At 47.7% G+C, this 25,894-nt stretch overlaps 4 protein-coding genes across 5 annotated transcripts; 3 read left to right on the forward strand and 1 right to left on the reverse strand.

Annotated features, from left to right (window-relative positions):
- The first annotated feature begins 6,634 nt into the window (after window positions 1-6,634).
- LOC115323697 lies at window positions 6,635-8,234 on the forward strand. Its single transcript, XM_029984076.4, has 2 exons — window positions 6,635-6,837; window positions 6,975-8,234. The coding sequence occupies exons 1-2, from the start codon at window positions 6,741-6,743 to the stop codon at window positions 7,601-7,603; spliced, it is 726 nt and encodes a 241-aa protein (XP_029839936.2). The 5' UTR covers window positions 6,635-6,740; the 3' UTR covers window positions 7,604-8,234.
- A 2,495-nt stretch (window positions 8,235-10,729) lies between these two features.
- LOC121836778 lies at window positions 10,730-11,988 on the reverse strand. The gene is made up of 2 exons (XM_042291969.1): window positions 11,452-11,988; window positions 10,730-11,052 (listed from the first exon to the last, which is right to left on the reverse strand). The coding sequence occupies exons 1-2, from the start codon at window positions 11,791-11,793 to the stop codon at window positions 10,783-10,785; spliced, it is 612 nt and encodes a 203-aa protein (XP_042147903.1). The 5' UTR covers window positions 11,794-11,988; the 3' UTR covers window positions 10,730-10,782.
- Window positions 11,989-13,035: 1,047 nt separating this feature from the next.
- Window positions 13,036-16,681, forward strand: LOC8030847 (methyltransferase-like protein 7B). Of its 2 annotated transcripts, XM_040216982.1 has the most exons (3): window positions 13,036-13,090; window positions 13,158-13,737; window positions 16,139-16,681. In XM_040216982.1, the coding sequence occupies exons 2-3, from the start codon at window positions 13,213-13,215 to the stop codon at window positions 16,379-16,381; spliced, it is 768 nt and encodes a 255-aa protein (XP_040072916.1). In that variant the 5' UTR covers window positions 13,036-13,090; window positions 13,158-13,212; the 3' UTR covers window positions 16,382-16,681. The 2 variants fall into 2 exon arrangements, with proteins under 2 accessions (XP_040072916.1, XP_002403158.3); XM_002403114.3 differs by lacking the exon at window positions 13,036-13,090 and having other exon boundaries at window positions 13,097-13,737.
- A 5,772-nt stretch (window positions 16,682-22,453) lies between these two features.
- On the forward strand, window positions 22,454-25,894 carry LOC121047805. The gene is made up of 2 exons (XM_040503404.1): window positions 22,454-23,317; window positions 25,865-25,894. Exons 1-2 carry the CDS (start codon window positions 22,454-22,456, stop codon window positions 25,892-25,894), a joined length of 894 nt encoding a protein of 297 aa, XP_040359338.1.

Raw genomic sequence — 25,894 nt, forward strand, 5'->3', positions numbered from 1 at the left:
GTGACCTCAGGGCACCTGCAACGGGTTCCTGGGTATCTCATTTTAAGTTTGCATCCCACACTCGGGAGTTATTGTGCGAGGCTCTAGTAACATAATAGAAATATAATCACAAAAAAATATAATCAGCTAGGACATAATAGGTAAAAAAAGTACAGAGCGTCAAGCAGCTTTTTTTGTCAATTACATTTTGGTATAGACCAACAAAGAACCGAGACGACCAAGATGCGCAGCACTAGCTAGATAATTTTTTATTGTTGCAACTCGCACCAGTTACGAAAATCTGGACGACCCGCGCATTTAGAATTTTCCAGGCAGAAATATGGATGGAAATCGGGCTGGAAAACATCGCAAGTTGTCTCAGGCACTTATTTAGCCAGTCTGCCTGTGAACGTCGATTTCGTCACTATTCTTGCCCTGGACTAGCACCGTAATCACAAAGTCACTAAACGCTTGTGCTTGATTGAGAGACACTGCATTTAGTTCGGAACGTAGTTTTCTTCCTCATTTGGACAGTAACAATAAATTTGAGGGATGTATTTTCGCCCACAAAATTGTATTTAATTACAATTGTATTTGAAATACCCACGTTTTAGTATTTAAATACAGACGTCAAATACATCACCCAATTGGTAATTAAATACAAACGCAAAATACACAAAGTATTTGAAATACGTATTTCAAATACTTGTATTTGAAATACTGCCCATCCCTGCATGTGTGCACTGTTTCAAATATTTTTTACGAAAGAGTTACACATAAAAGACACCACGGACAGCACATCTTCCGACTTTCAACACACGATGAATCGCCGACGCTCGCAAACGAGCGGATGCGATGCTGCGCGAACGGTTTTGAAAGAGCTGCGTATTGTACACCGGGTTAACGGCTTCCGTTCGAAGGGAAAAGTATTCGGGACGGCAAAGGAGCGTCTTGGATCTTGAGCAAGTTAACGGTTCGTGTGTACCCGCTCAATTTAGCGGGGAAACATGAAAAAAATTAGTTTCACTGCCAGATTTCGCGGGAAAATCGACGTCACGTGACATACGTACCAATTCAATTTCTCGCTAAATTTAGCGGGGTGCCTAAGAGCTGCGACTAAAATTCAATATTTGATTAACTCGCGTTCCGATCGCAATTCGTCATATTGTCACACATCAAACATAAAACCAAATTTCATTTGTCTTTCAATCTTCAAATTGCGCAGTTGATTAATTGGTCAAAATACCTGGAATAACTTCACTTTAGTGATGTTCACAATAGTTAACCAATTACATGAGACTCATGCAATATAGATCAATCAACTAGTGTCTTAGCGAGTACATATAACTTGTAGATTTCACGACTGAAAGGGGCCCATATATCATTATCAGGGGCTATATTTGCACGCGTATATGGTGATATATGGCCGTATTTACGCACTTATACAGACAGATCTGGCAGTATTTGCCCACCTATATAGCGAAATACGGCCTAATTAGCTCCCATATCTGGCGAAATACAGCCCTATTTGACTGCTTATATTATCATATCTGGCCGTATATAAAATATATCAGGGCCATATCTGACATTTTCGCACGGGTACGCACATCTGAGTGTTTTTTTAAAGAAAGACTCTTTAGAGTGCGCTTACAACTAGAAACCTCATAGAGCGCACCATGACTCGTGAGAACTCTACTTAATTTTCATTTCAAGACGTATAGTACGGTGATCTTACCTATTCAGTACATTATCTGTCATCAATAGTGTGATCTTCGAAACAATAGGAACCCCTATGAGTGTTTCCATGAACCCCTGGGAGTCTGCGGACCAGTGTCTGAAGACCGCTGCACTGAGATATAATTGGTTAGTACTCAGTTGAATTTCAAGTTTACAAAGACGTTCAGAAAGATAATCTAAGATTGCTTTTAAACCTTTAATATTTGCAAGTTCACAAAGATCCAGACATCTTTAAAGCGACAATGAAATAAAACTACAAAAATATACAAATCCACCCAAGAAATAAAATTAATCACCATTTTGAATGAATTTGCAAATATATCTATAAATATCATTATAAATGTCTCATTCTTGCAAGCACACCAAACGCAGCCATTGAAATATGAGATGCATCTTGGGACATTGGGGATTTGAGTGTTACTTCGAAATTGTTCCTGGTATACCGTGCAGTTGAATAGTTACGAGTACTTGAAAGGCTAAAACATCTTGGATGATGACGGAAACAGTCCTGTTTCCGTCCCCGTTCAAGATATCTCGTTTTATCCTTTCAAGTATTCGTATATACGTATATAGATAGTTATTGAAGAACGCACCTAATTACATATAGTCACTTAAAATATACTTTTTACTTTCATGGAAACGGCAAATAGGAGTGAGCGTGCTTGCGGAACTATTTTCCAGTAACGTATAGGATTACGTTACTCAAACTTTGCTGTGATGACTTCCGCGAGCAAAAAAAAAAAAAGTTACATTTCACATTTCTAGTGCTTCTAAACGCCAAGTAATAAGTATTTATGAACCAACCCCCTGACCCTTAACCTCGCCCCACACACATTTCAAGCCCTCAGAATCAGAAACGGCTGGTAAATTTTGTTTTTTGTGTACGGTCTTAATGAAGGATTCATCGCGCCCTACGTGTGAGGCAGCGTTGTGCGCACCCCTCTCTTGACCGCGCAGCTCGGCGTTAGGATGTTTTGTCGTGCAAGCCTTGTGAGACCTCGACCCTTCCTGAAAGTTCACAATACCTGTGTGACATTCAAAACGTTGTTCAATAGGAGAAAAAAAAAGTGCTTCTAGGAGAGATAAAAAAAACAACCAAAAGGATCGTGAACACGCTATTGATGCGGTGATACGTTATAATACCAAAAACGTAGTGCCAAAGTGACATGCATTACTTTTTTATTGGTATCTGTAACGTGTTACTTTTATTTCGAGGTTACCTAGAGGAGGTAACACGTCACTTTTATTTGCAAGTAACGAGACACGTATGTGTTACTTATTTTCGGTAGCGCTTACAACGCAGTGTGCCGTCAACGATCACATGCCGTCTCATGATGTCAAAATTAACGTGATAAGTCTGGGGGCACGGCAAGCAAATGAGACTGACTGAATTTATCTCGATGTTCGTTATCTCTGACTAAATGTGTCTTTCGGCTGCACCTTTGAGCTACAATACTTCCCAGTAATTACTTTATATAATTGGGTTAAATTGAACAAAAAGTACCCGCAAGAAGTAGCTTCACAAAGTTACAAATTACTGCAAAATTTTATTCAAGATATAGGTAGAGATACAGAGAAATAAAAGTACCTAGGTTTGTTCCTTAGATAACAACACAAATTCCTTAGGTACAGCACAAATTCCTTAGGTACAATACAAGTACCTATTTGCTAATTTGCTGTTACTTGTACCTAGATACCCTACAACCTTGCCTGACTAAGCATGCAAATTGACGGTGTCACCAAATACTTTACCAAGAAAAATAAATTCTCCTACATTCATTCACGCCAGCGCACCAACAGCGCCGTATGTTCTCCTAACGGGGTAGACACCACGCATCTGAGAGGATGCATGAGGACCGCACTGTCGACACTGACGAGAAGTAATTTGATGCCACGGAAATAAATGAATGAATGATTATCTTTATGGGAACGATATTTGTTTTAACAGGAAGCTTTAGTTAGGGATATGTTTTGGCTTGGGGAGTATTTTGGAGGACAGGGAGCCACTAGAAAAAAAGAAATTGGTTAATCAGTTTACTAACTACCAAAAAGGAATGGTTAACTTTTTAATTGTTGTATTTCAAAATTTCGAGGCCAAATGTAGTTGAAAATATGAGTTCGGACGTCCATTCGACCCCCAATACAGTATGCCCCAAGAAATTAACATGTAAAAGTTTATGTTACATTTTATCTAATAAGCCGTATAATTAACCAGTATTTCTTTTTCTTGCGGTCTTATGGCCCCAATTCAGCCCTGGGGCTAGCAATACCCTAACGCGACATATTCTTATTTCTTTTTTTAAATTCTGGTCCCTATAGAAGGAAACATCCTGTATATTTATATAAAACATGTTACCGTCTAAGAGTCGAAGTCTGCAACCCACAGCCCGCGGGTTGTACGCGGCCCGTGAGGCAGTTTCATGCCGACCCCGGCACGACACCAGAAAAAGCCCCTCCCCCCTTTTCCCCTGCCGCTTCCTCAAGCAGAATATAGACTCAAGGACCGCTCTATAGTATACACCAACTCATGTTTACAAACAAACCGGAGTGCCCCTAGCGGACGCCACCGGCGCCGCGAATGCGCGGTGGATGGTGGGCAAGAAGCCCGCCGTCGCCCATAAACAAACCATTGAATTGCGTTGTTGTCGGCGTCGGTGGGAATCCCCGTGCTCTTTTTCGCGTTGGAATTGTTGATGCTACGTCCTCCTAACAATGTCTGACTACTTGAGCGGCTTCAGCAAAACTAACGAGGCAAAACTTTGCGTGAATAATGTGACGTGCGGCGATTCATTTCACGTGGACGCCGCAGAATGGGCGCTAAAGCCTGACTCCCACGATGAGATTCTGCTCGCTGTTTTCAGACGTGACATTGCTCGGACTGCAAAAGCGTGGACCGTAGCTGAGATGGTGGACGTCGATACTGAAAACCGCAAGTAAAATCGGGCCTTACAAGTCGGTGATGGCCACCGGTAACAATAATGATAAACATCTTCTTGTATCTGTTTACACTTAACCTACTTACCCCAACCAACCTTCAAAAGTGTTTTGAGGCCTGCACTTAGTTCTTATCGAAATTACCGGGTCAACGTTTGGTTTACGGGCCGCTGTCGTTTGAACGAGCTGACGACAAAAAACAGCCAAGTTTGAAAGAGCAGACGACAGTTCGAACGCATGCGTAATGGGGTACGGACAAGAAGCACCGCGTCCCGCGTCAACAAACCACTCGAATGTCACGTTGTCGGCGTCTGTGTGAGTCTGCATACTCTTTTTCGCGTTGGAATTGTCGATTCTACGTCCTCATCGCAATGTCTTACCACTGTAATCGCCTAAGCGAAATTATCAAGGCTCGTTACGCCGCTAAACTTTCCGTAAATAATTTGACGTGCGGCGATTCGTTCGCGTGAACGCCGCAGAATGGACGCCAAAACCATAATGAGATTCTTCCAGCTATTTTCGGAAGCGACGTCGCTCGTGTTGCAAAAGTGTAGAAGGTAGCGGCGATGATCGACGTCGATATTGAGAATCGGAAGCGGGAACAGACCAAGCGTAACAAGTCGGTAATGGCCACCGGTACCAATGATCAACATCTTGTATCTACTGCTTACACCGAGCCTACTTAAGTCTGGTGAGGCCTGCACTTACTTCTTATTGCAATTACCGGGTCAAAGTTTGGTCTACAGGCCGCTTTTGTTTGAACGAGCAGACGACAAAAAGCAAACGTTTGAAAGAGCAGACGAAAGTTCGAACGATCAGGCGGCCGTGTGAATTTGAAGACGCACTGAACCCGTGGGTAGTTCGGACAACTTGGCGGTTTTCTCTCGTTTATGTTGGAACAAAGCAAATACATCTGGCGACCACAAAGTGTTGCCCGCGCACGCAATTGTAGTTCGACAGCGTCTGGTTTGCCCTTTTCACGGCTACTATCCACGTTTTCGGACCAACGGAGGGGGCAAAAACACATGAAAACTGATCTTCAAACCTTTCCAGACTCTCTTGGTACAACCCCCGTCGCAGCATTTTGACGAGAAGGCAGGTTTTTTGTCTCGTTTCTTCCAAGGGACCACAGGAATGCATGTCTGGCACGGCGACTTCTGCCCACCGCCCCAGACCGGAAGTGCGTCCGGCGCGCCACCACCGCGGCGTGACGTAGGAGAGTTGAGTTCGTGTACAGATGCCTTGCACGTACGTCATCAAAAGTTGCATGCTGGGATAGCCGCCACCATAGCTCCGTACCGAAACCAGTCGAAGCCGAATCGCCATTGCATCGCCCCCGTAGCCGGCCGAGTCATCCGCGTACGGCGAGCGTCTCTCCGCGATTTTGCTCTCCGCCTCGCCTTTTTGCCGAGTGTATTTTTTTGCCATGGTTGCATGCGCGATTGTCGGTTGTGCGAACAGGACAAGGAGCAAGAACCGTCGCGATCGCAACACGGTCGGCGACGCGAGGTTTTTCAGGCTGCCGAAGGTGATCACGCGCCAGTGTCAGCGCACGTTTGAGCTGTCAAATATGCGAAGAAACGCGTGGGTAACGACGATCAACAGAGCCGACCTGGTCGCAAACGATAACACACCCGTATGCAGCATCCACTTCGTCACAGGTAGGAACGTTTTCTGGCGTTTCTTTTTTGCGGGATCCGTCGGTAAACTGGGTGCTGGTGAAACATCGCAATGTAAACAAGTGCGCTCGCTGCACCGAGTCTCGCTGCCACGGACGCGCCAACGAACGCCGTTCTTCTCATCTTACAGGCGCTCCCTCGAAGTTGTTTGGTGAGACGAATCCTGACTGGATTCCCAGTCTCAAGCTTGCCTACACAGACAAGGGGGATCGTTCGGCTTCACGTCGCACCTCTCGATTCGAAAGGACGCGACGGCGCAGCAATGCGAAGACATCGGTACGCCCTCCACAGGATTTGGACGCGGACGAATCCAGTAACTTACTGTGCTGATTGTTAGAAACAGTTATGTGGTGCCTTTAACTAGTTGGTTTTGTTACATGCAGCTGATTATGAAATGTTTGAAATGTTTACATGTGTTTCATTGGTATCACACTAGATGGAGAGCCTGCAGCAGGACAGCGCTTGGACCCCCAGGACATCGAGAATGTCAGTATTTCCGAGGAGACAGGTAATCATGACCTTTGCGTCATTGCTTCGTGTTGACAATATCTTAAGCAGTGTCAAGGCCTTTGTGGAAGACATTTTTTAAGGTCTCGCTGCTTTATCTTAAGAGCTCGGTCACAAAGACTCCATTTCTCACTGCAGGCACCAGCGTGCAAACCGACGTCACAGCTGCCCACATTGCTGCAATGGAGGATGACCTGGCCTTTGTCAACACCGAGGTGTACGCATTGCGGCAGAGCAAAGAGGATTACCAGCTGACCGCAGCAGCCCTTCAGCGTGACCCCAAGAAGGTCAAGTGCTACACCGGATTAGAAAGTTTTGATGTCCTTTTAGGAGTGTACCTCCTGATTGAGTGTGCTGTGCATCACACCGCAACGAACAGCCTGAGCAAGTTTCAGGAATTCCTGGTTTTCCTGATGAAGTTGAGACTTAATTTAACATTCCAGGATCTGGCCTTTCGCTTTGGTGTGTCCGAGGCAACCACTAGTCGAGTTTTCGACCGCTGGTTGCATGTTGCCTACTTTCGCTTCAAAAGCCAAATCATCTGGCCAGAAAGACGAACGCTACAACAAACCATGCCACAGCCATTCTACGATGCCTTTGGGGACAAGGTGTCGGTTGTTCTGGACTGCTTTGAGATCAAGATTGAACGGCCCTCATCCTTGCTCCCAAGGGCACAGACGTGGTCCCAGTATAAATCAAGCAACACTGCCAAATTCTTCATAGGCATAGCACCACAGGGGGCCACCACTTTCATATCGGAGGGTTAGGGAGGGAGAACAAGCGACAAACATGTCACAGAGCACAGTGGAATCCTCGACAAGCTGCAACCGGGAGATGTTGTCCTAGCAGACCGCGGCTTTGACATTTCGGACAGTGTCGGACTTCATCGTGCCAAGCTCCATATACCCGCATTTACGAAGGGCAAGCAGCAGCTCAGTGTGTCAGATGTGGAGACAACAAGGAAGCTTGCCAATGTAAGAATACACGTTGAGAGGGTTATCGGCTTAGAACGCAACAAGTATGTGATTCTGAAGAGCACTTTGCCAGTCGACTTTGTTACATGCCGGCCTGGAGATGATCTGCCAGCAGTCGACAAAGTGGTAACGGTGTGCTGTGCCCTTTCGAACTTCTCTCCCTCAGTAGTACCGATAAATGATGCAGCTGCTGAATGAGGCAAAATGCCTGCCAATTCATCAGCTGTATCATACTCTCTTAGAAAGTAACTGGTGTGTTTGTTTTCCCTGCAGAACACTTGGAGAGCCAACCGTTGCAACCTACAGGGAGATTTTGGTGCTCGCAGTCTGGCACTGAGCGCGCGTTTAACTTGCACGTCATGCCCAGTGCCACAGTGCGGTTGGCATTTCTTGATCTTGCTCAGGTTTTTTTTCCGTAGACTGCAGTGATCGGCTCTTCAAGTGCTCTGCAGAGAAAGTAGATGGTCGGACACCTTCTACAGCATACCACGGTACCTGGACGTCTGTAATCTATGAACTCTGTCAATTTTAATCTTATTTAATTTTTCGCCACAAGCAAAGCAAAAGCAAATTTGATGCAAGTGTTCATACAGCGTGAGGAGAGTCTGCCAGTGTAAGGCGACACTTGTTTACGCTATAGATTAGAAACTTTGGTTAGTGCGGGGGATCGGTGGCCGAGTGGGCTAGCGCACACCAGCTTGGAGCACACAGAGCGAAAGCTAGCACTGCAGAACCCAGGATCCTGGGTTCAAGCCCCACCCCTGCCTGTTTCGATCTGGATGAGCATTGTACCGGCGTATGGTTGTGTATCACCACTGCGTGGTGCACGTTAAAGACCCCAGGCTAGCGGTTGTGCTGCATTGGCCAATTTTCTCATCTACAGCTGGGAGACTCTTCGCCTGTTGAGGCAGACCACGTTGTAGGCTGTGTAGACATACACACAACCCAATGTGTTTTTAGTTAGTGCAGTATGACCATTAGTTTCGGCTCTTAAGCATGCATGGCCCACTAGTGATGCGCAAATGAATGCCTGTTTGATGCTCATCCAGACAAATATGTCGCAGGCATCCCCGAGCACTCTATGGGACAACCAGTTTTTAAGAAACCGAACAGTCGTAAGTTTGAAACTCCGCAATTAATTTTTGTGACAGCCGATAGTGGAAAGCTAGATTCTGGAATGTTAAGTTACGTCTACTTCATGAGGAACACCATATAGTACTTTTAGAATTATTCAGTCTGTTCGGGGCAAAACTTACTTTTCCGAACTATACAGAGTTTGTTCTGGCCAGCCATGTCGAGCCAAAAAGGCCTGCTGTGGTTTTCGTTTTTCTAGCTTTGTTATTGCACTTAGATTGCTTGCAGAGACCCCAATAAAGTACTGTAAACTGCAGTGCTCCTGTTTCAATTGTGCATGTTATGTAGCGTTTGTTTTGTGAGGTGGACCCACCCAGTAACAGCGAAGCAGTTAAGTCACCTACAAGTGGCTTTTATTTGTAACCCACTATTGGACATTTCATCCTACCCTGCTTTCTCTGTTGAACGTTGTGAGCCATAATATTATCACTGAATCTAACAAGAATGCTGCAGAAAGTTACTAACAACACTGCACTAACTAGCAATATAAAGACACAAGCAAAAGGTTGGAAAGTATAACAAAACAGTTCAGTAGCTGCCTTCAGTAAGTGCAAGGAATCATTTTGCTGCCTTGCAGTCTGGGCAATACCACTGCTTCTTCTTCGAAGCGCGTGTAAGGCCAAGACACGTAAAATGAAACCATTTAAGCTTGCAGCCCTCGGCATCGCACGCAACCATTTTGCCCGACTCTGGGCCTCTGCAGAAGCAAAAGCAGCTCGGTTGAAGTCCCTGCTCTGCATCAGGTGCAGCGCTTCTCGTGAAGTAGTGCGAGAGCAACTCCGGAAGCACAGCGTGGACAAACAACAGAGTTGCTTTTGGCAGTACCTGCGACCAAAAGGCCCCATCCCTGAACACTCGTTCCACGTGTATATCTTTTGTAGTCCATACAACAAAGTCGCAGTACTCGACGTTGCAGACGGCCATTTGGGTTTGCAACTGGTAGAAGTACATGTGATCGTGCTTGAGCGATAGGCGTCCATTCACACGTTTCAAGCAGAATTTGGGGTCGGCGCACACATCTCGTGGTTCAGAGTCACTGCCGCTGCACTGCGGCAAGGCATCACTGCTCGTCGCAATGCAATGCGAGTCATTAACACAGCGCTGATCAGTGACATGCAGTTCTGAATCCCGCTGTGTGTATGGACACTTAACTTCAACAAGTCCACTCCCACAGCAGTCGCACTGTACCACGGCATCTGGGCTGGCTGCAAGGTGCGGATACCGTGTACTTAGATACAGCCCAGCCCTGCGGTACGTGAAGTTGGCATGGGCACTTTTGACCTTGCCCACGTAGCTCTGAACTGCCTCCTCTTCATGGTCCAGTCCCCATCTTGTTGCAGGCGTTGAAAACTTGCCGTCTTCAGGATAGCAAATGCGCTTTAGGACGCTCAGGGATGGTTTTTCGACGCTCGTCGAGCACACCGACTTCATTGTAGACGCGGTGACTCTCCCCGCCCGGTATGTGTACCATTTGGGGCACTTGGACTGGGCTCGTGTTGTTGCTTCGGCAAACTTGACCATTGCCGCACTAACAGAAAACGAAGCGAAAAATGCATCTGCCCGTTCGATCAATTTGTCAAGGGTGTCTGAGAGGGCTTCTTGGGTAAAGATACCCCGAAGCGTGCTTGGCTCTCTCGCTGTGGGGGGGGGGGGGGGGGGGGGGGGGGAACACATGGTTTTGTCCCTCGACCATCATCAGCACTGCTGGTTTTCGTTCGGCAGCAGAACATACGTCGTAAAGCCTTCTGAGTTCATCCTCGGATGGTTCCGGGATGGGGAGTCTCATGCTCGCAACAGCCTCTTCCTCACCGCACCCTTGAAGGCGTTTCTTCTTGCTCCTAGCCGAAGAGAAGTCGATCTCTCGCAGCCTCTTTGTATTCCACAGTCGATGTGTAGGCAGGCAGCCACCTGTCCTCTTTCTGGGTGCAGGTTGACGAGTCCCTGATTCTCACAATTGTCTCGACGGCGAAGAGTTTGGCACCAATATGCGAGCAAGCTTCTCCGGCTCCAGCCATACAAGTGCAGTGGGCAGTTATGATGCTGCCATCACCGTGCACAACGATCCAGACCTTGGCTGGGGTCTCCCTTAGCCTTTGGGAGTGGTTCACCTGAAATGACAAGCACAGAATGTAGATTAAGAACACCATTATTCATAGGGTTAAGCAGGGTGAACAAATGGAGGGATAGCGTTTTGGATAAGCACTTTCAAAAAAGAAAAATTAGATTGATTTCATAGCTCATAACAGCTGAAATCTCCTCTCGATTTTCTTTCTCCTTAAATTAATTCAGATCACGTTTTCCTGCATTGTGTAGTCATGCAATCGCAGCTTAAAGCTGTATACACACTCGAACGCCGTTTTTAAATTCAGCGCTCACCGCTGTTCGCTGCAGGCTTCAAACCTCTCTTGCATGCACTTCTACGCGGTAAGCTTCGGGCGACCGCCGAGCGAGCGTGCGTTGACCGAGCCAAGGTAAGAAAACGACGGTAGCGTACGTCGCGTACATACCTCGCTGAGCAAAAGGGTCCTGTCGCCGCTCATTCCACGCGCCGAGGGACCTTTCACCCAACCACTGGTGAAGTAATTGTGCGATTCAAGGGACTTGAACGCCTTCATCTCTTGAAGTGTCGCGTAGCTGACGGAGAACACCAGGTAATTGACCATGTCTCCGTGCGTGATGTTGGGGAAAACACCAGCGTCGGCCGTCGAGTCCACGCCGACGCAAAGCTCGTACGGATCTTCACTGTCGCAAAGTTCTAACTTCTTCACATATCTGGCTCTTGTGGGGCCAACGAGCTCGTCGAAGTAGCCAGGACAAATCGGCACACTGCGCTCTTGCGACGGTGGCATCTTTTTCCCGAGTGCGCTGCCTAAATAGACTAGAGCGACTCGTTTGTCGAGTGACTGACTTCAGAAAACACGTGAGGTGATTAAAACAACAGAAAAAGAAAGACGTGAAGCTGCCAAAACGCGCAAAAACTGGCCGACTACACGGACCGGGTCATACCGAAGGCTTGCCAAGCGCTCGGGCGCTCGCGGTGGTACGGAAAGATGGCGGCGGGGGGCGGAGCATCGCGGCGTGATGTAACTTGAAATCACGTGCATCAAATGGGGTTAGACAGAAACAAGAAGCACATCCAGTTGGCATTATCCGGCATTACCATACTTGTATAGAGAATGTCTTCACTTCCTTTTTGCCTCTTCTTCGCCTGCCCAACAACCAACCTCCCCCCCCCCCCCCCCCTTCCCTCCCCTTCGAGACTTGCCGTCCGACCCCCTCGGTGTCGGCTTCGTGAAGACTAGGCTCGCCGCTGCAAAGGGTTGACGACTCCCGTCCTAGGTGATAAGTGTTTGGAAGTGCAGAAGTGTTTCCTATCGTCAAGGACACGAATAGATTAGAGGATAGCAAACGCTTGCCATGATTATACACAGAGGTCAATGTTTCGAAGTGCATCCCGTCTGCGTCACCAATTTCAGAAAACCTTACTGTAGAATAGGACTTTTTTATTTTCTATTTTCTCTACAAGCTGAATGTCTTGGATAGGGCTCGAGAATAATAAAAAAAACAAAAGAAATAAAGTCTCTCCTAAAACGTGGAAAAACATTTGATAGAAACCGCACAAATTATCCAAATTGTTAATGTATTTTTTTTTGTGAGTGGCGCTGCGCATTTTTGGCGTGTAAACATCACACTTAGGGACATAGTCAAAAAGACCCATTTGTAGCATAAATCTTTGTACTAGGTGATTTCTGAATTCATTCATTACAATTTTCTCCTAGAATTGTAGGCACAACTACGAATGCACGGGCGGAATATTATTACTTTTCATCCTGACAACTTTTTCATCCTGACAACTGCTGAATCCGTACGCTTAAGTGGTTCCCTTTCTGAGATTCGGTGCTATGTCAACTATGTAAATTTAAGAAGTTCATTAGAACTGTCTGATTCTATAGAGACCCATAAAGAGCCTGTGCCTCACGCTCACAACCGCAGGCCTGCTGCAAAATAAAGCAAACGAAAAAAACAACCAGGGAGGTCCCAACCGATAAGCAGAGTAGCAAATCAACAGTCACAAAGAGAAAGAGAGCGAGACGTGCGATAATCGCGCTTTTTATTGTTGAAAGTTATATTTCTTCTATAGCGAAGGTAAGTCTAGCAGCCACGCACGCGTGCTGAGACCGCGAAAAACTGTATATTTTTATTTTCCTGTCAGAGAGCTGCCGAAGAGGAAGTACTCTAGAAGGCATCTTGGTGTACGAACTTCCGCGATGGCCAGGCTTGACGACATCCTAATGTTTTGTTTTTGTTATGGAACCATGGCCCTCGGTGTCTTCCTGTTGGTGCCGTTCAAGATGAGCAAGAAGCTGCACGAAGCGTTCTTCGCGCGCATTGTGTTCCCCCTGGTGATGCACATTTGGGGGGACCGGTTTACTGCGGTACGTCGGCAAGCCATGTCGCAGCTAAACGACCTGGTGTCCCACGACGGCACACTCAAGAAGGAGGGCGCCATCAGGGTCCTGGAGATCGGCGCCGGCTTCGGCGCCAACTTGGAGCACGTGCAGCGGAACGTGAAGTACTGGAACGTAGACCCGAATGCGGAGTTTGACGACGGATTCCGGAAAAACCTGAAAAAGAACCCGAACGTGGAAATGGAACGCTGGATTCACGAGTACGCCGAGGACATGCAAGGGGTTCCCGAGGGTCACTTCGATGTAGTGCTGATCACCTACGTGCTTTGCTCCGTGACCGAAGTGAGGAAAGTTCTCGCTGAGTGCAGGAGAGTGCTTGCGAAGGTACGTGACTGAAATTTTTAAATGACTATCTTTGACTATTAGCGGCGAGATGTTTTGGTGGCGCCATCCTATGGTTCCCTCTCGTGACGTCATTACCTCGCGAACAACAAGTTCGATGGTGTTTGTAATGAGCTTGGTGGAAGCTTGAAATCATTGCACTTTGAAACTAACGCTGCCAACACCGCCAAAATTGAATTTCTTCCATTCCTCTTATTTCCGTTGAAGAGATCTTTTGCTCACGTTATAATCATCATTCAACCAACCGTGGAAGACCGATCACAGCGGCTCTTTCGATCGCACACGTCGAGTCTGATATGACAAGGGTCGTGAAAACGCCTGCCTGTCAAGGTTGGCTATTTATCAAAAAGCTTGAGGGGCCAAGCCACAACCGTAGGTTGTACATTTATTAACTTCGACTTAACTTCCATGTGAGAAAGTTAGCAAAGACGTCGCAAAGGCGTGGAAGCACATTTCAATTTCGGAAAACGACGGTATAGATAAACGGCGTCCTACAAAACGTTATTTATTTGTGTAAGGCTAGGCTGGGTTACATTGGATTAGATTAGATTAGTCTATATCGGATAGGTTAGGCCGGGTTGGGCTAGGCCCATCGGCAGTTTGATAGGTCGAACCCATGTTACGGATTTAAAAAAAAAAGAAGAAAAAAAAAAATAGGACGCGGGATGGCAAAAACAAGAAAAAACTCTTTTCGTGTAAGGCTCGTCAAATTATGAACTGCTGGAGAAAACTAGCCTTCTGCGTTAAGTTGTTATTTCGAACTTTTTTTGTTCGCGTTCCGCCCATCGAAAAGCATGCGGGAAGCGCCTTATCACGGACCTCGTATCGCTGCGCCGCAGTGTTCTTCCGCAGCATAAAAGCCGTCTGCCTTCATCGCCGTCACCATAGAGTTATTACAATAAACGCTAGAGGCTCAGGTGGCGCTAGTGTGCTGTTGCATTTCGATGTAGACAGCAAGCAGTCAGAAGTTGACTTTTGGTAATGCATTTGTATGGGAAAGAGCGAGTGCATTTTCTCTCTGCGCTTGATTATAAGAGCAAATATCACGAATAATTTGTACGTACTAGGCACATTAGAACATTCTTCAGTCACGCAGACGAAATAATTGGTGAGTTGGAGCATTTTATACTCCACTCGAAAAAAATAAACACGCCCCCAGAGCGATAAACACGCCCCTGCGTGACTAAGCAATGTTTTGAGGCTCCAATTCAACGAGCACTCGCGCTGTCGCGAATACCAGCACTACATGGAAAATAAACACCGCGGTTGAAAAAAAAAACAAAAAAACTTACCGAGAGAAGAAGCTTAGCCCCGTGTCGTTCCGACAGAAGGGCAGCAAAAGCACGTTGGGCGCCATGTGGTAGGGTTGCCTTGCTGCATGCCCATCCGGGAGGAACAACACGAAGCCGGGGCTTCCAAAACGAGAAACTACATTTATTAAAGTGACATCAAAGGGTTGTTAGTAGAAAAGTATAATAATGCCGGGCATTCGACCTACACGGCCCCGTGTCACCGGTCCGTCTCACCTTTTTTGTGTGGGCGTGTGCCCTCTTTTATAGACTTCTGCGCCTGTCATATACGTGCGCTATTGCGCGCCTCGGCCGTTGTCCAGTTTGGGCATTCGGCAGCGGCCTCTGGCCGTGGTGGGAGACTCTTGCTCCCACAAGCTTCACCGTATAGATGGCGGCATCGTGGCAGTGTCTCGTCGTAAGAGTTTTTATGAGGTTTTAAGGCACTCGGTCCTAAGGAGTGGCAAGCGTCTGAACGGGTCTTCAAAGACCAACGGCAGGCGATGTTAATGTGTCTGCGGAGAATTCTCGCTCATGACTAGTCGGATCGCAGAAAAGAATGCGATACTTAGCTACGCCATAAGTTTATCGTCATATTCGAAGCTTTGAACGTCGTCTCGGCCGACGCGTGCCCCGAAAGAGCTTGTAATGTCGCCGTTGATGTATTTCAATCAGTGAGTAAGTGCAACAACAAATCCCTGCAAATCTGCTTTGGACCACGTAGTGTTGAGCTTACAGCGGCCGTATAGCCAGTCACAGATGAATAGCAATCCGCGTTTTCTGCAAAACACCCGTAGGGGAATTTTACGTTATATTGTGGAGCGTGGTCTGGTTAATGGAAACCTCTCCGCCCCCTCCCCCCCCCCCCCCCCCACACACACACACACAAGATCCCCAGTCTCCATCCCGTCCCCACCGCCCCAGAAAAAAAAAAAAAACCCATAATATGAGAGTTTTTTTACTAACGAGACAAAAATGTATGCATTTATCAAGTTCCCGTAAACGTTGCTCAGTTAGCGGGTTCCTCCATACTAACGGGGCCCGTAAAACGAGATATGACCGTGCTTTCATCCAGAATGTTCGTTCTTTCACAGGGTGGCAGGTTGGTATTCCTGGAGCACGTGGCTCATCCAGCAGGAACCTGGGGTTCCGTCGTACAGACGCTGCTCGATCCAATGTGGAGTTTCTCTTTCTGCGGATGTCACATAAACAGGCGACCGGAACAGCTCCTCATGAGTGCAGGCTTTGACGAGATAAAACTCACCGAAGTGTTTTTGAATATGCCTACGGTGCTGAGTCCCAACGTGTACGGCTCCGCCGTTGTAGTCAAGAACTGATTTTTCATGCCGTGATAGTGTCTTACTTGGCATATATGTCTAGAAAGAGAACAAAAATGATCTAGACGCACTCTCCGCGTGGGGCAGTGATTGCGATATGCTGCTTTTGTTTGTCGCGTGTGTGTTCCTGCTGTCGGTTACGAAGACACTCGCTCAGCTGTTGACACTGTGCCCTCTGAGGCTCTGCCTTGATTTACGTAGCCTTAGATTGGACGACGAACTGAATCAATAAAGAGATCACGGCGCCAGCTGCCATCGAAACTATCGAGACAAATACGAATAGCGCCGCTTAAAAGAGCATGTCGTTCATTGTAGTCACTGGACTTGTGCTCTTTTTTTTTTCTTTTTCTTTTTTTTTTTTTATGGAGGCGGTTAATTTAACATACAAGAAGGTACAGTCCTGCTTTCTTCGTTATGTATAGACAGAATTAAGGCGTTAGCTTGCAAAGTGCCGGTGCCACTCTAGCCCACGCTCCCCCTCCGAATTTTGCTTCCTCCCGAACTCTGCCGCCCAAGGCCTTAGGCTTTGAGAACGCCAATGTAGCTTCAGTTGCGAACCGTCACTGCCAAGTGTGCAGATGGCTCGACTATTTCCACACGAAATTGTATAATAAATTGCCTACATATTTGTATGATTTCAAAGAAGCGTGTATATTGGAGGACATTAACAGCCTTGGCCATAATATAACAAAAAGTGCACCCAAGTGAATTGAGCGACAGAGTGACGATTGTGTGTTTGTGTCGTAACCCAGTCAATATATTTTGGTTTTGTCGTGATTGATTAATTTCACGTAGGAACCGAAAGTAAAAAAAAAAAGATAAGAGGTTTTTTTTCTTTTTTTTTTTTTTTCTTTTTTTAATCTGATCCGCGGTTCTATATTGTGTCGTCTTCTCCGGGGTCTGAAGTTATAACAGTGGCGAGGAGTCAGGACGATGAAGAGACCCACAGCCAGGGGGATCCTTTGGTCATCATAGGAACAGACCGTACGACCTCTAATTTACGGATGGATCACCAACTACCGGAGTTCGATGACGACAAGAACAAATGAAGCGCGTACCTCATCAAGGTGGAGGCATACTTCGAAGGCAACAAGGTGTAGGCCGACGCGAAGAAACGCGCGTTGCTCGTCGCGACACAGGGAACCAAAACGGTTTTGAATACTCTGCGGAAGAATAGCTCTACGAAAACCTAACTCTCTCACATTTGCGGAAGTCAAAGAGCGCTAGATGTGTACTCCGGTCCCCAGACCAATGAAATATCGGAGAGGTTTAAGTTTTTCAATCGTTGCCAGAAAGAGAAAAAGTCTTTAATTAAACTTGAGGAAGAAAACGAGAAGTTACGGACAAACACAAACTTCCAACTGGCAACAACATTTATTGACACCAAGAACTCATCTCTGTTACGTCACGCCGCGGTGGTGGCGCGTCGGACGCACTTCCGGTTCGGGGCTGTGGGCGGAAGTGTCCATGTGAGACGTGTATTCCTGGGTTGTTTTGAAAGGAACCAGACAAAAACCTGCCTTCTCGTCAAAATTCTGCGACTGGGGCCGTACCAAAAGTGTCGAGAAAGATTTGAAGGTCAGTTTTCATGCGCTCGGTTCGTCCGAGAACGCGGATATGTGCCGTAAAAAGGGAAAACCAGACGCCGTCGGACCAGGATTGCTTGGGCGGGAAGCATTTTGGGTTGAATTCACGGATACTTCTGGTCATCAAATTTATTTGTTTTGTTCCAAAATGAGCGCCGGAAAATCGTCAAGTTGTATACGGACCACCTGCGGACTCCGTTCAGTGCGTCTTCAAGTTCAAACGGCCGCCTGATCGTTCGAACTGTCGTCTGCTCTTCCAAACGCTTCTGCTTGTCGTCTGCTCTTTTAGAGGACACCGGCCCGTAGACCAAACGTGGGCCTGGTACTTGCGATAAGAAGTAAGTGCAGGCATCAAAAGACTGACGTTTGAAGGTTGGTAAGCAGGCTGGACGTAAACAGTAGATACAAGGAGATGCTGATCATTGTTACCAGTGGCCATCACCGACTTGTTATGCCTGATTCACTTGGTTAGATTCTGCTTGCGATTTTTAGTATGGACGTCGACATCTCAGCTACGGTTCACGCTTTTGCAGTCCGAGCGACGTCGCTAGTGAAATTTGCGAGCGAGATCTCATCATGTGAATCAGGCTTTAGCGTGCATTCTGCGGCGTCCACGCGGAATGAATTGCCGCATGTCAGATGATTCACGCTAAGTTTTGCGGTGTAACGAGCCTCAGTAATTTCGCTGACGCCGCTCAAGTAGTCAGACATCGTTAGGAGGACGTAGAATCAACAATTTCAACGCCAAAAAGAGCGCGGAGACTCACACCGACGCCGACAACATCGCATTTCAATGGTTTGTTTATGAGCGACGGCGAGCTTCTTGCCCACACCCCCAACGCGCATGCGCGGCGCCGGTGGCGTCCGCTAGGGGCGCTTCAGGCGCTCCGGTTTGTTTGTAAACATGAGTTGGTGTATATACAAGAAAAGGAAGGATTGAAAAAAGGTGGAAAGGAGGAGAACTATGCCGTCAAGGGTACGTCGCTGTCGGAAACGTGGGGGGAGAAAGCTCTGAACTAAGAAGTCTTATCTCTTTCCCCGAAAGGGCAATGCAGGGGGAACCGATGTTGTCCTTGGATCGACATATGGCGAAGGCTTCTAGTATCATCCCGACCATACCTCGAGGTGTGGCCCCCGATTCTTGTAGTAGAGGGAAGGACGACCAAGCAGGAAGTACATTCCTATGCGTGTTTGGTGATCGGGAGGTAAATATAACCTCTGAACCGTTGTAGACCGCTTGTTTAACCGCGTTCGCGTGTTCTCTCAGGCGATCGTTTAAGGTAAAACCCCATCCTCACTTAGTGTGATTCTAGAACAAGAGGTGGCGCTCGCATCTTCATGCAGACCTAGACATGAACAGATAAAGTCGTGTATAATGGCGCCTCGATAGAGTGTGCATTTTGCCTTCTCTTTAATTTTGTCGTCCCTGGTCATTGTTTAGTTTCTTAAAAACTTGATGCTTCTACGAAGTGCGATCCGGTTTGTATGCGGTGTCATGCAGATGGAGGATTTGATAACCGACGGCACCGTGCGCCCAAGAGCGTCACTTTTTTTTTTTTCATACTTTTTGTGTTCTTGTATTTACTTCTCTTTTTATGCTTCTATCATCATCTTAGGGGCCTCTATGAAAAAAAAAATGTTTTTATTTTAGCGATGACGCGTCGCGCTTTCTTTTCCTCGGCGAATCAGCCTGGAAATAAATTACGTACCCCAGCGAGGAGCGCTGCTTTGTTGAACGTCGATAGACTACGCCGGCCCTCATGCAGCGGAAGCATCCTTCCGATTGAGATAGAAAGAAAACTACAACAAAAGCGTCAGGAATTCGTCAAAAAGTGCGGAACGCCCCACTGCCCTATCTTTGGTGGTGTGGTAGTAAAGAGAAAATCATTTTACAATACATCTGTTGTAGTTTTTTTTCTTTTTTTTTTTTTATTGCGGTCCTGGTTTATGCTTACTATTACGTTTCATTATTATGCCGCCAGTTGTTTAAACTTTCAAATGACAGATTCCCAATTTTCTTTTTGAACTATAATACGCCAATAATTAGCACAAAAGCATTTATTTTTATTGTTTTGTCGGGAGCCTGGTCCCAGGTTTCTTAGCTGTTTATTTTTATAAAACATGGAGGATTGGAAACATCTATCGACATGGAGGTTTTATAGTACCATTTTGTGGTCCAAACCTACTCCAGAATAGCTCTCAGTACTCCTTTTTAGCGAGAAAAAGAGTACGTTAAGTGCTATATTTTTTTGTTTCTGCAATGTTCAGTTTGGTAAATGCATTAAAGGGCTCGAGGAACGGTCGCATACTATACACATAGCAAATAAAACAAAACAATTGCGAAATAACTCATAACACTATTTTATTTGACGTGACTTGAATACCTGTACGCGGGTCGTCAAAGATTAAAAAATAACGTTGGATTACAAATTTGTGTTTTGCGGTTAACTATTGAGCATGTATTTGGCAGTGTAGCTGTTGTTGTTGTTTGTATTTTTGTGGACTTACTTGGGGTTCGCACATAGCAAACAGCACATAAAAATGAATGGCGACGTTAGAAAAATTTTTTTACACATTTCGCGCAACCGCTGTATAGATGCCTGGCATCAGTTCTTCGTCTTACGCTAGCTTTGAGCGCTGCTAAGCTCAAGGAAACAAAGTCAAAGCTGTGGAAGGTACTGACAAAATATGTGGTGTGTAGTCTCGATTTCCACTTCTCAGGAATCAGGGCGAAGAGGATAAAACTCCGCAGACAACATCTAAGCGGAGGCGCCGCCGCCCCTACTTTGGTGACACAGGCGGCCCAAATGAAGCCGGAGAGAACTCATAAGTGTTCGGCATGGGCATACCCTCTGTAGCGCTTTGAATAACCATAGAATACGTATCTTTTATCGTATCCTGCGATGGGCTAAACCCCAAGCTGCAGCCTGTCGGGTGCCATCATGAGCCAATTCAAAATACATGTGTTATATTGTTTAGTGAATACGCATGGTGGTTTCTAACGGGCTCGTGGTTGGACCCGGCGGGCCGTAGCCTGGTAGCCGTGTTGTACATCGCTGGGGTAGACAAACTTTAAATGTAACATTTGGCTCCCCGATGAGGTTATCAAACAATTTGTGAGAGCCGCAGATGGCGACGTTCAGTCGGCCTTGTCTTTCCATGGCGAATGTCACAATCTTGATAGCGTTTGTCATACGTCACGCGCGGCACTTGAACAATCGCCATAGGCGACAATCTCGCTGATCAGCTAGCCAATGGAGGTGTTAGCCCTAGATGTATATTGAACCGCGGCAACTAACCTAAAACGCTGATAATTATATATTTCCATCAACAGCAAAAAAGACACTGCCACAAGCTTGCCGCTTCAGCAGCGAAAGCAATCTCTACAGATCTGGGGAGGTAAGATGTGCTGCAATATTGGAAAGTATATATGTGCGTATTCCTCGGACAAAGGCAACGTAATACTTTGAAAGAACCTATGGTCGGAGAATGTAGAATAGAGCACTGCCCGAAAGCTCAAGCCCCGATCGATCCGCGGGTCTGGGCCGGGTCGCGAAGCGTATGTATCTTTCAAGACCGGGCCGGGCTCGGGATTGTTACAAACATATTTCGGGCCAAGCCGGCCCGCAAAGCCGGGGCCAGCCAAGTGAACCAATCCATGTCGGGCGCGGAAACGTTTTAAAATAATAAAAACACGACTCGGCCCTCTTTTATATCGCCCCTGTCAGGTTGGGGAGAAAAACTTAATCGGGATCACGTCTGCAAAACTGGCGGTATGGGCCGGGCTCCTACTCAGATTTTAAATGCTTGTCGGGACTGGGCCAGGCTCGGGCTCACATTTTAAGAACATTTGTAGCCCAGGCCGGGCTCGGGACGTGTACCCACTTGGTCGGGTCAACCGGACCTGGGAATTCCGGCAAGTGCAGTGCTCTAGTTTAGATTTTGTTGCAAACAGCTCATTCCAGCAGTTGTTTACCAGAATGGCCACCCGGGAATGCAACGGTTTCCGACCATTGAGAGGTTTTCAACACTCAGACAATGGTATTCTTATTCACTGACAACCAAACGATGATCAAAATGCGTTTTAATTCCCACAATCGTCACTATGTTACGAATAGTTATAATTTTTGATTGTTGAAATTGAGCGTATTCAAATTTTTTATTACTATATTGGCCAAGAATGTCGCTGCCCGTGTATTTTGGGGCGCACCATACCACAAAGACGGTAAGGAGAATATTCGCACTGCGGAAAGCAGGTGTAGGGACTGGACGCACCGACATGCGAGTCCAGTCTCGGCACAGGAAAAGAGAAAAAGACGCGCGCGCTAGCTATACGCTCACGCGCTCACGCGCTCACGCGCTCACGAAGAGCAGTTCCTGACGAGACACGACTGAAATAGAACGTTGTTTTGGAACGTCCGTCTCCTGCCTGTTTCTTTCACCACATTTGGTGACCCGGACGTGATCGCCAACTAGAACGGGTGAAATGCAGCAAGGAGAGCCTTCGGACTCGCCGCCAGCCACTGTTGCAGCAGCCACAGTCCGCCTTCCACCATACTGGGGCCGCAATCCGCGAGTTTGGTTCCTGCAAGCGGAATCACAATTCCACCTCGCTGGGGTCACCACACAAGGTCGGAAGTACCACCACGTCGTCCCGGCTCTTCCTCCAGCTGCCGCCGACGAAGTCTACGACGTTCTGGCAAATCCCTCTCCAGCAACACCGTATGACCAACTGAAGAATGCTCTGCTTCTGCGCACCGAGATTTCGGAACGCTCCCCCGTGCAGCAGCTTCTCTCGGCGGAAGAGCTCGGGGACCGGCGGCCAAGCCAGTTGCTGCGACGCATGACCCAGCTTCTTGGAGAGCGCTCTAACAATCAGGACGACGTATTCCTCCGCGAGCTGTTCATGCAAAGGCTACCTTCCAATGTTCAGATGGTTTTGGCAACAGCAACAACGTTGGACCTCCCCGGACTTGCCGCGCTGGCCGACGCCGTGATGGAGGTGACCACTCCATCCGTCGCCAATGTTACCGTGGCTCCACAGCAACCAACAGCCCTGGACTCTGGATCGGCCGCCAACAGCCAGCCTCCCCAGACCAACATCGAGCAGCTTTGCCAACGTTTGGAGGAGATCGTCGTCGCAGCTACACGAGGCCGCACCCCGCACCCTCGTGAGTCACATCGCAGACGTTCGACGTCTCGTCGGGCACGCGGCGAATCGACATCTCGCCGGATACGCTGCGAAAACACGCGATCACCGAGCCCTTCCGGGGTCTGCTACTACCACCGCCGCTTCGGTGCCAACGCCCGGCATTGCCTCCGCCCCTGTTCATGGCAGGAAAACAGGCCGGCCGACCTCTAGAGGCGACCAGTGGTCAGGGCCTCGACGAAAGTCGCCTTTTCTACGTGTGTGACCGAGCCACCAAGAACCGGTACCTCGTTGACACCGGAGCCGAGATCAGCGCAGCTCCAGCAACGCGTGCCGACCGTTCCTTGACACCGATCTATTTTCTGCGCGCAGTGAACAACAGCGCCATCCCAGTCTACCGAGAACGGTCGATCACCCTTAACCTCGGCCTCCGGCGGGTTTTCCGGTGGATCTTCCTGGTGGCCGACGTCAGTCAAGGAATTCTCGGCGCGGACTTTCTCAACCACTACAAGCTCCTCGTGGATGTTAGAAGCAGGCGACTGATAGACTCCACCACGCGACTTTCCATCCATGGTATCGCAACGGACGACAATTCAGTCTACACCTCTGCCTGCACGATCCCGGAAGAAGCGTTCAAGACTTCGCTGAGTAAGTTTCCGAGCCTTACTCAGTCACCTGATTGGACCAAACCCGTCTCGCACGACGTACAACACCACATCGTGACGACAGGACCACCTGTTTACTGTCGTCCCCGCCGTCTAGCCCCAGAGAAACTCCGCGATGCTCGCCAAGAGTTTGAACACCCCAGCCTGTTCTGCTGTAGACTTGGAGTTGCTGGCTCGTCTACAGACCACCGACGAAGAATTGCAAGCCCTGCGCAGTTCATCCACGTCACTGCAACTGCGGGATGTAAGCTTTCCAGAAGGCACCACCGTGATCTGCGACCTGTCAACGGGAACGCCTAGGCCTTTTGTACCATGTGAACTGCGATGACAGCTTTTCGAAGCGATTCACTGCTTGTCGCACCTGGGTATACGAGCATCCCAGAAGCTCCTGTGCGACCGCTACGTTTGGCCCCGGATAAAATCCGACGTTCGTGAATGGGTGCGATCCTGCATCGCATGCCAGTGCGCGAAAGTACAGCGGCATCCGGTACCACCAAGTCGACAATTCCTACAGCCTGACAGCCGTTTCAACAAGGTACATCTGGACCTCGTAGGACCCCTACCGATTTCTCAGGGACAGCGCTACATCCTAACGTGTGTCGACAGATTCACACGATGGCCAGAGGCAACCCCACTGCCCGATATCACCGCCGCTACCGTCGCTGAGGCGTTTATCGTTACTTGGGTGTCCCGGTTTGGATGCCCCTCAGAGATTGTCACCGACAGGGGTCGACAATTTGAATCGGCACTTTTTGCCGAACTCACTCGATTGCTCGGAACCAACCGTTTGAGAACGACTGCCTACCACCCACAGTCCAACGGGATGGTAGAACGATTTCATCGACATTTGAAATCGGCCCTTGCAGCTCAGGGTGGTCCCTCAGATTGGGTTCGTCATCTCCCCCTTGCGCTTCTTGGAATCCGGACAGCCTTGAAGGCGGACATCGGATGCTCCACCGCCGAGCTGGTGTACGGCACTGCACTTCGCTTGCCATCAGATTTTTTTGAAGTGGAACTGCCTCAACAACAAAGGCAGTTGGACTATGTAGAACAACTCAAGCAAATTTTTATCAATTTGCGACCGGTGCCTACACGGCAAGGAACTTCAAAGTCTCCCTACGTTACCCAGGATCTCCAAGACGCCACTCATGTTTTCGTACGACAGTCGCAAAAGAAGCCACTGCGCCCACATTACATCGGACCTTTTCCAGTGGTCGAAAAGAGAAGCGACACGTTTGTCCTGCGTGTCAACGGCAAGAATGACACCGTTGCATTGGAGAGACTAAAGCCGACACATATGGAGCAAGCGCATGTGCAGGAAATAGCGCTACGTGACATCGACCAGACGACAGACAAAAGCCAACTTCGTTGGCACTCGAATGTTTGTGTGCTTTGATCGTTCGTCCTACCTCCTCTCTAAGGGGGGGCATATCTGTAGGGACTGGACGCACCGACAAGCGAGTCCAGTCTCGGCACAGGAAAAGAGAAAAAGACGCGCGCGGTAGCTATACGCTCACGCGCTCACGCGCTCACGAAGAGCAGTTCCTGACGAGACACGACTGAAATAGAACGTTGTTTTGGAACGTCCGTCTCCTGCCTGTTTCTTTCACCACACAGGGATCTCCGGATCGATCTCTGCACGTGCCCCTTTCAATCTCGATGAGCATCGTACCGGCCTATGGTATTGTTACACTACTGTGTGATGCTTGTAAAATACCGCAGGCTCGGTTTCACAGTGTACCAGCTAAATATTTCACCTACAGCGCTAACCATGCCGCAATAAATTGGGAGCCCGACCTCACGGCTGTGGTGTAGTGCCTAATTTGGTTTTGGTTCGTTTTCTAAGCTCGTCTATCTAAAAAAGGAAAGATAACGTAGCTTTTGATGACACAAAAAAACTTTATCCGTAGTTTTTATTTATTCAATATAGCATTTTTTTATTTTACAGATAAACACGACGTGCGATCGCGTGCAAGTCCGAATAATGAGAGAATACACGTTATTTTTTTTTTTGTTAGCTCGATGTGACGAAGCAAAAATTTATATTAACGTATTTTGCTAATGTTTAGTTTCTAATTCACAGCTACGTGTCAAATCGAACAACCTGCTCTGA

The sequence above is a fragment of the Ixodes scapularis genome, unplaced genomic scaffold (assembly GCF_016920785.2).
Source record: "Ixodes scapularis isolate PalLabHiFi unplaced genomic scaffold, ASM1692078v2 PGA_scaffold2__306_contigs__length_199485367, whole genome shotgun sequence".
Taxonomy (NCBI): Eukaryota; Metazoa; Arthropoda; class Arachnida; order Ixodida; family Ixodidae; genus Ixodes; species Ixodes scapularis.

Excerpts from the sequence above, each read along its gene's own strand:
- LOC8030847 (XM_040216982.1), top strand. The coding sequence starts at position 13,213 with ATGGCCAGGCTTGACGACATCCTAATGTTTTGTTTTTGTTATGGAACC. Across the intron at positions 13,738-16,138 it reads GCAGGAGAGTGCTTGCGAAG|GGTGGCAGGTTGGTATTCCT; the intron begins GTACGTGACTGA and ends GTTCTTTCACAG.
- LOC121047805 (XM_040503404.1), top strand. The coding sequence starts at position 22,454 with ATGCAGCAAGGAGAGCCTTCGGACTCGCCGCCAGCCACTGTTGCAGCA. Across the intron at positions 23,318-25,864 it reads CATGGCAGGAAAACAGGCCG|CTACGTGTCAAATCGAACAA; the intron begins GCCGACCTCTAG and ends TCTAATTCACAG.
- LOC121836778 (XM_042291969.1), bottom strand. The coding sequence starts at position 11,793 with ATGCCACCGTCGCAAGAGCGCAGTGTGCCGATTTGTCCTGGCTACTTC. Across the intron at positions 11,053-11,451 it reads GGACCCTTTTGCTCAGCGAG|GTGAACCACTCCCAAAGGCT; the intron begins GTATGTACGCGA and ends TTGTCATTTCAG.
- LOC115323697 (XM_029984076.4), top strand. The coding sequence starts at position 6,741 with ATGTGTTTCATTGGTATCACACTAGATGGAGAGCCTGCAGCAGGACAG. Across the intron at positions 6,838-6,974 it reads CAGTATTTCCGAGGAGACAG|GCACCAGCGTGCAAACCGAC; the intron begins GTAATCATGACC and ends TTCTCACTGCAG.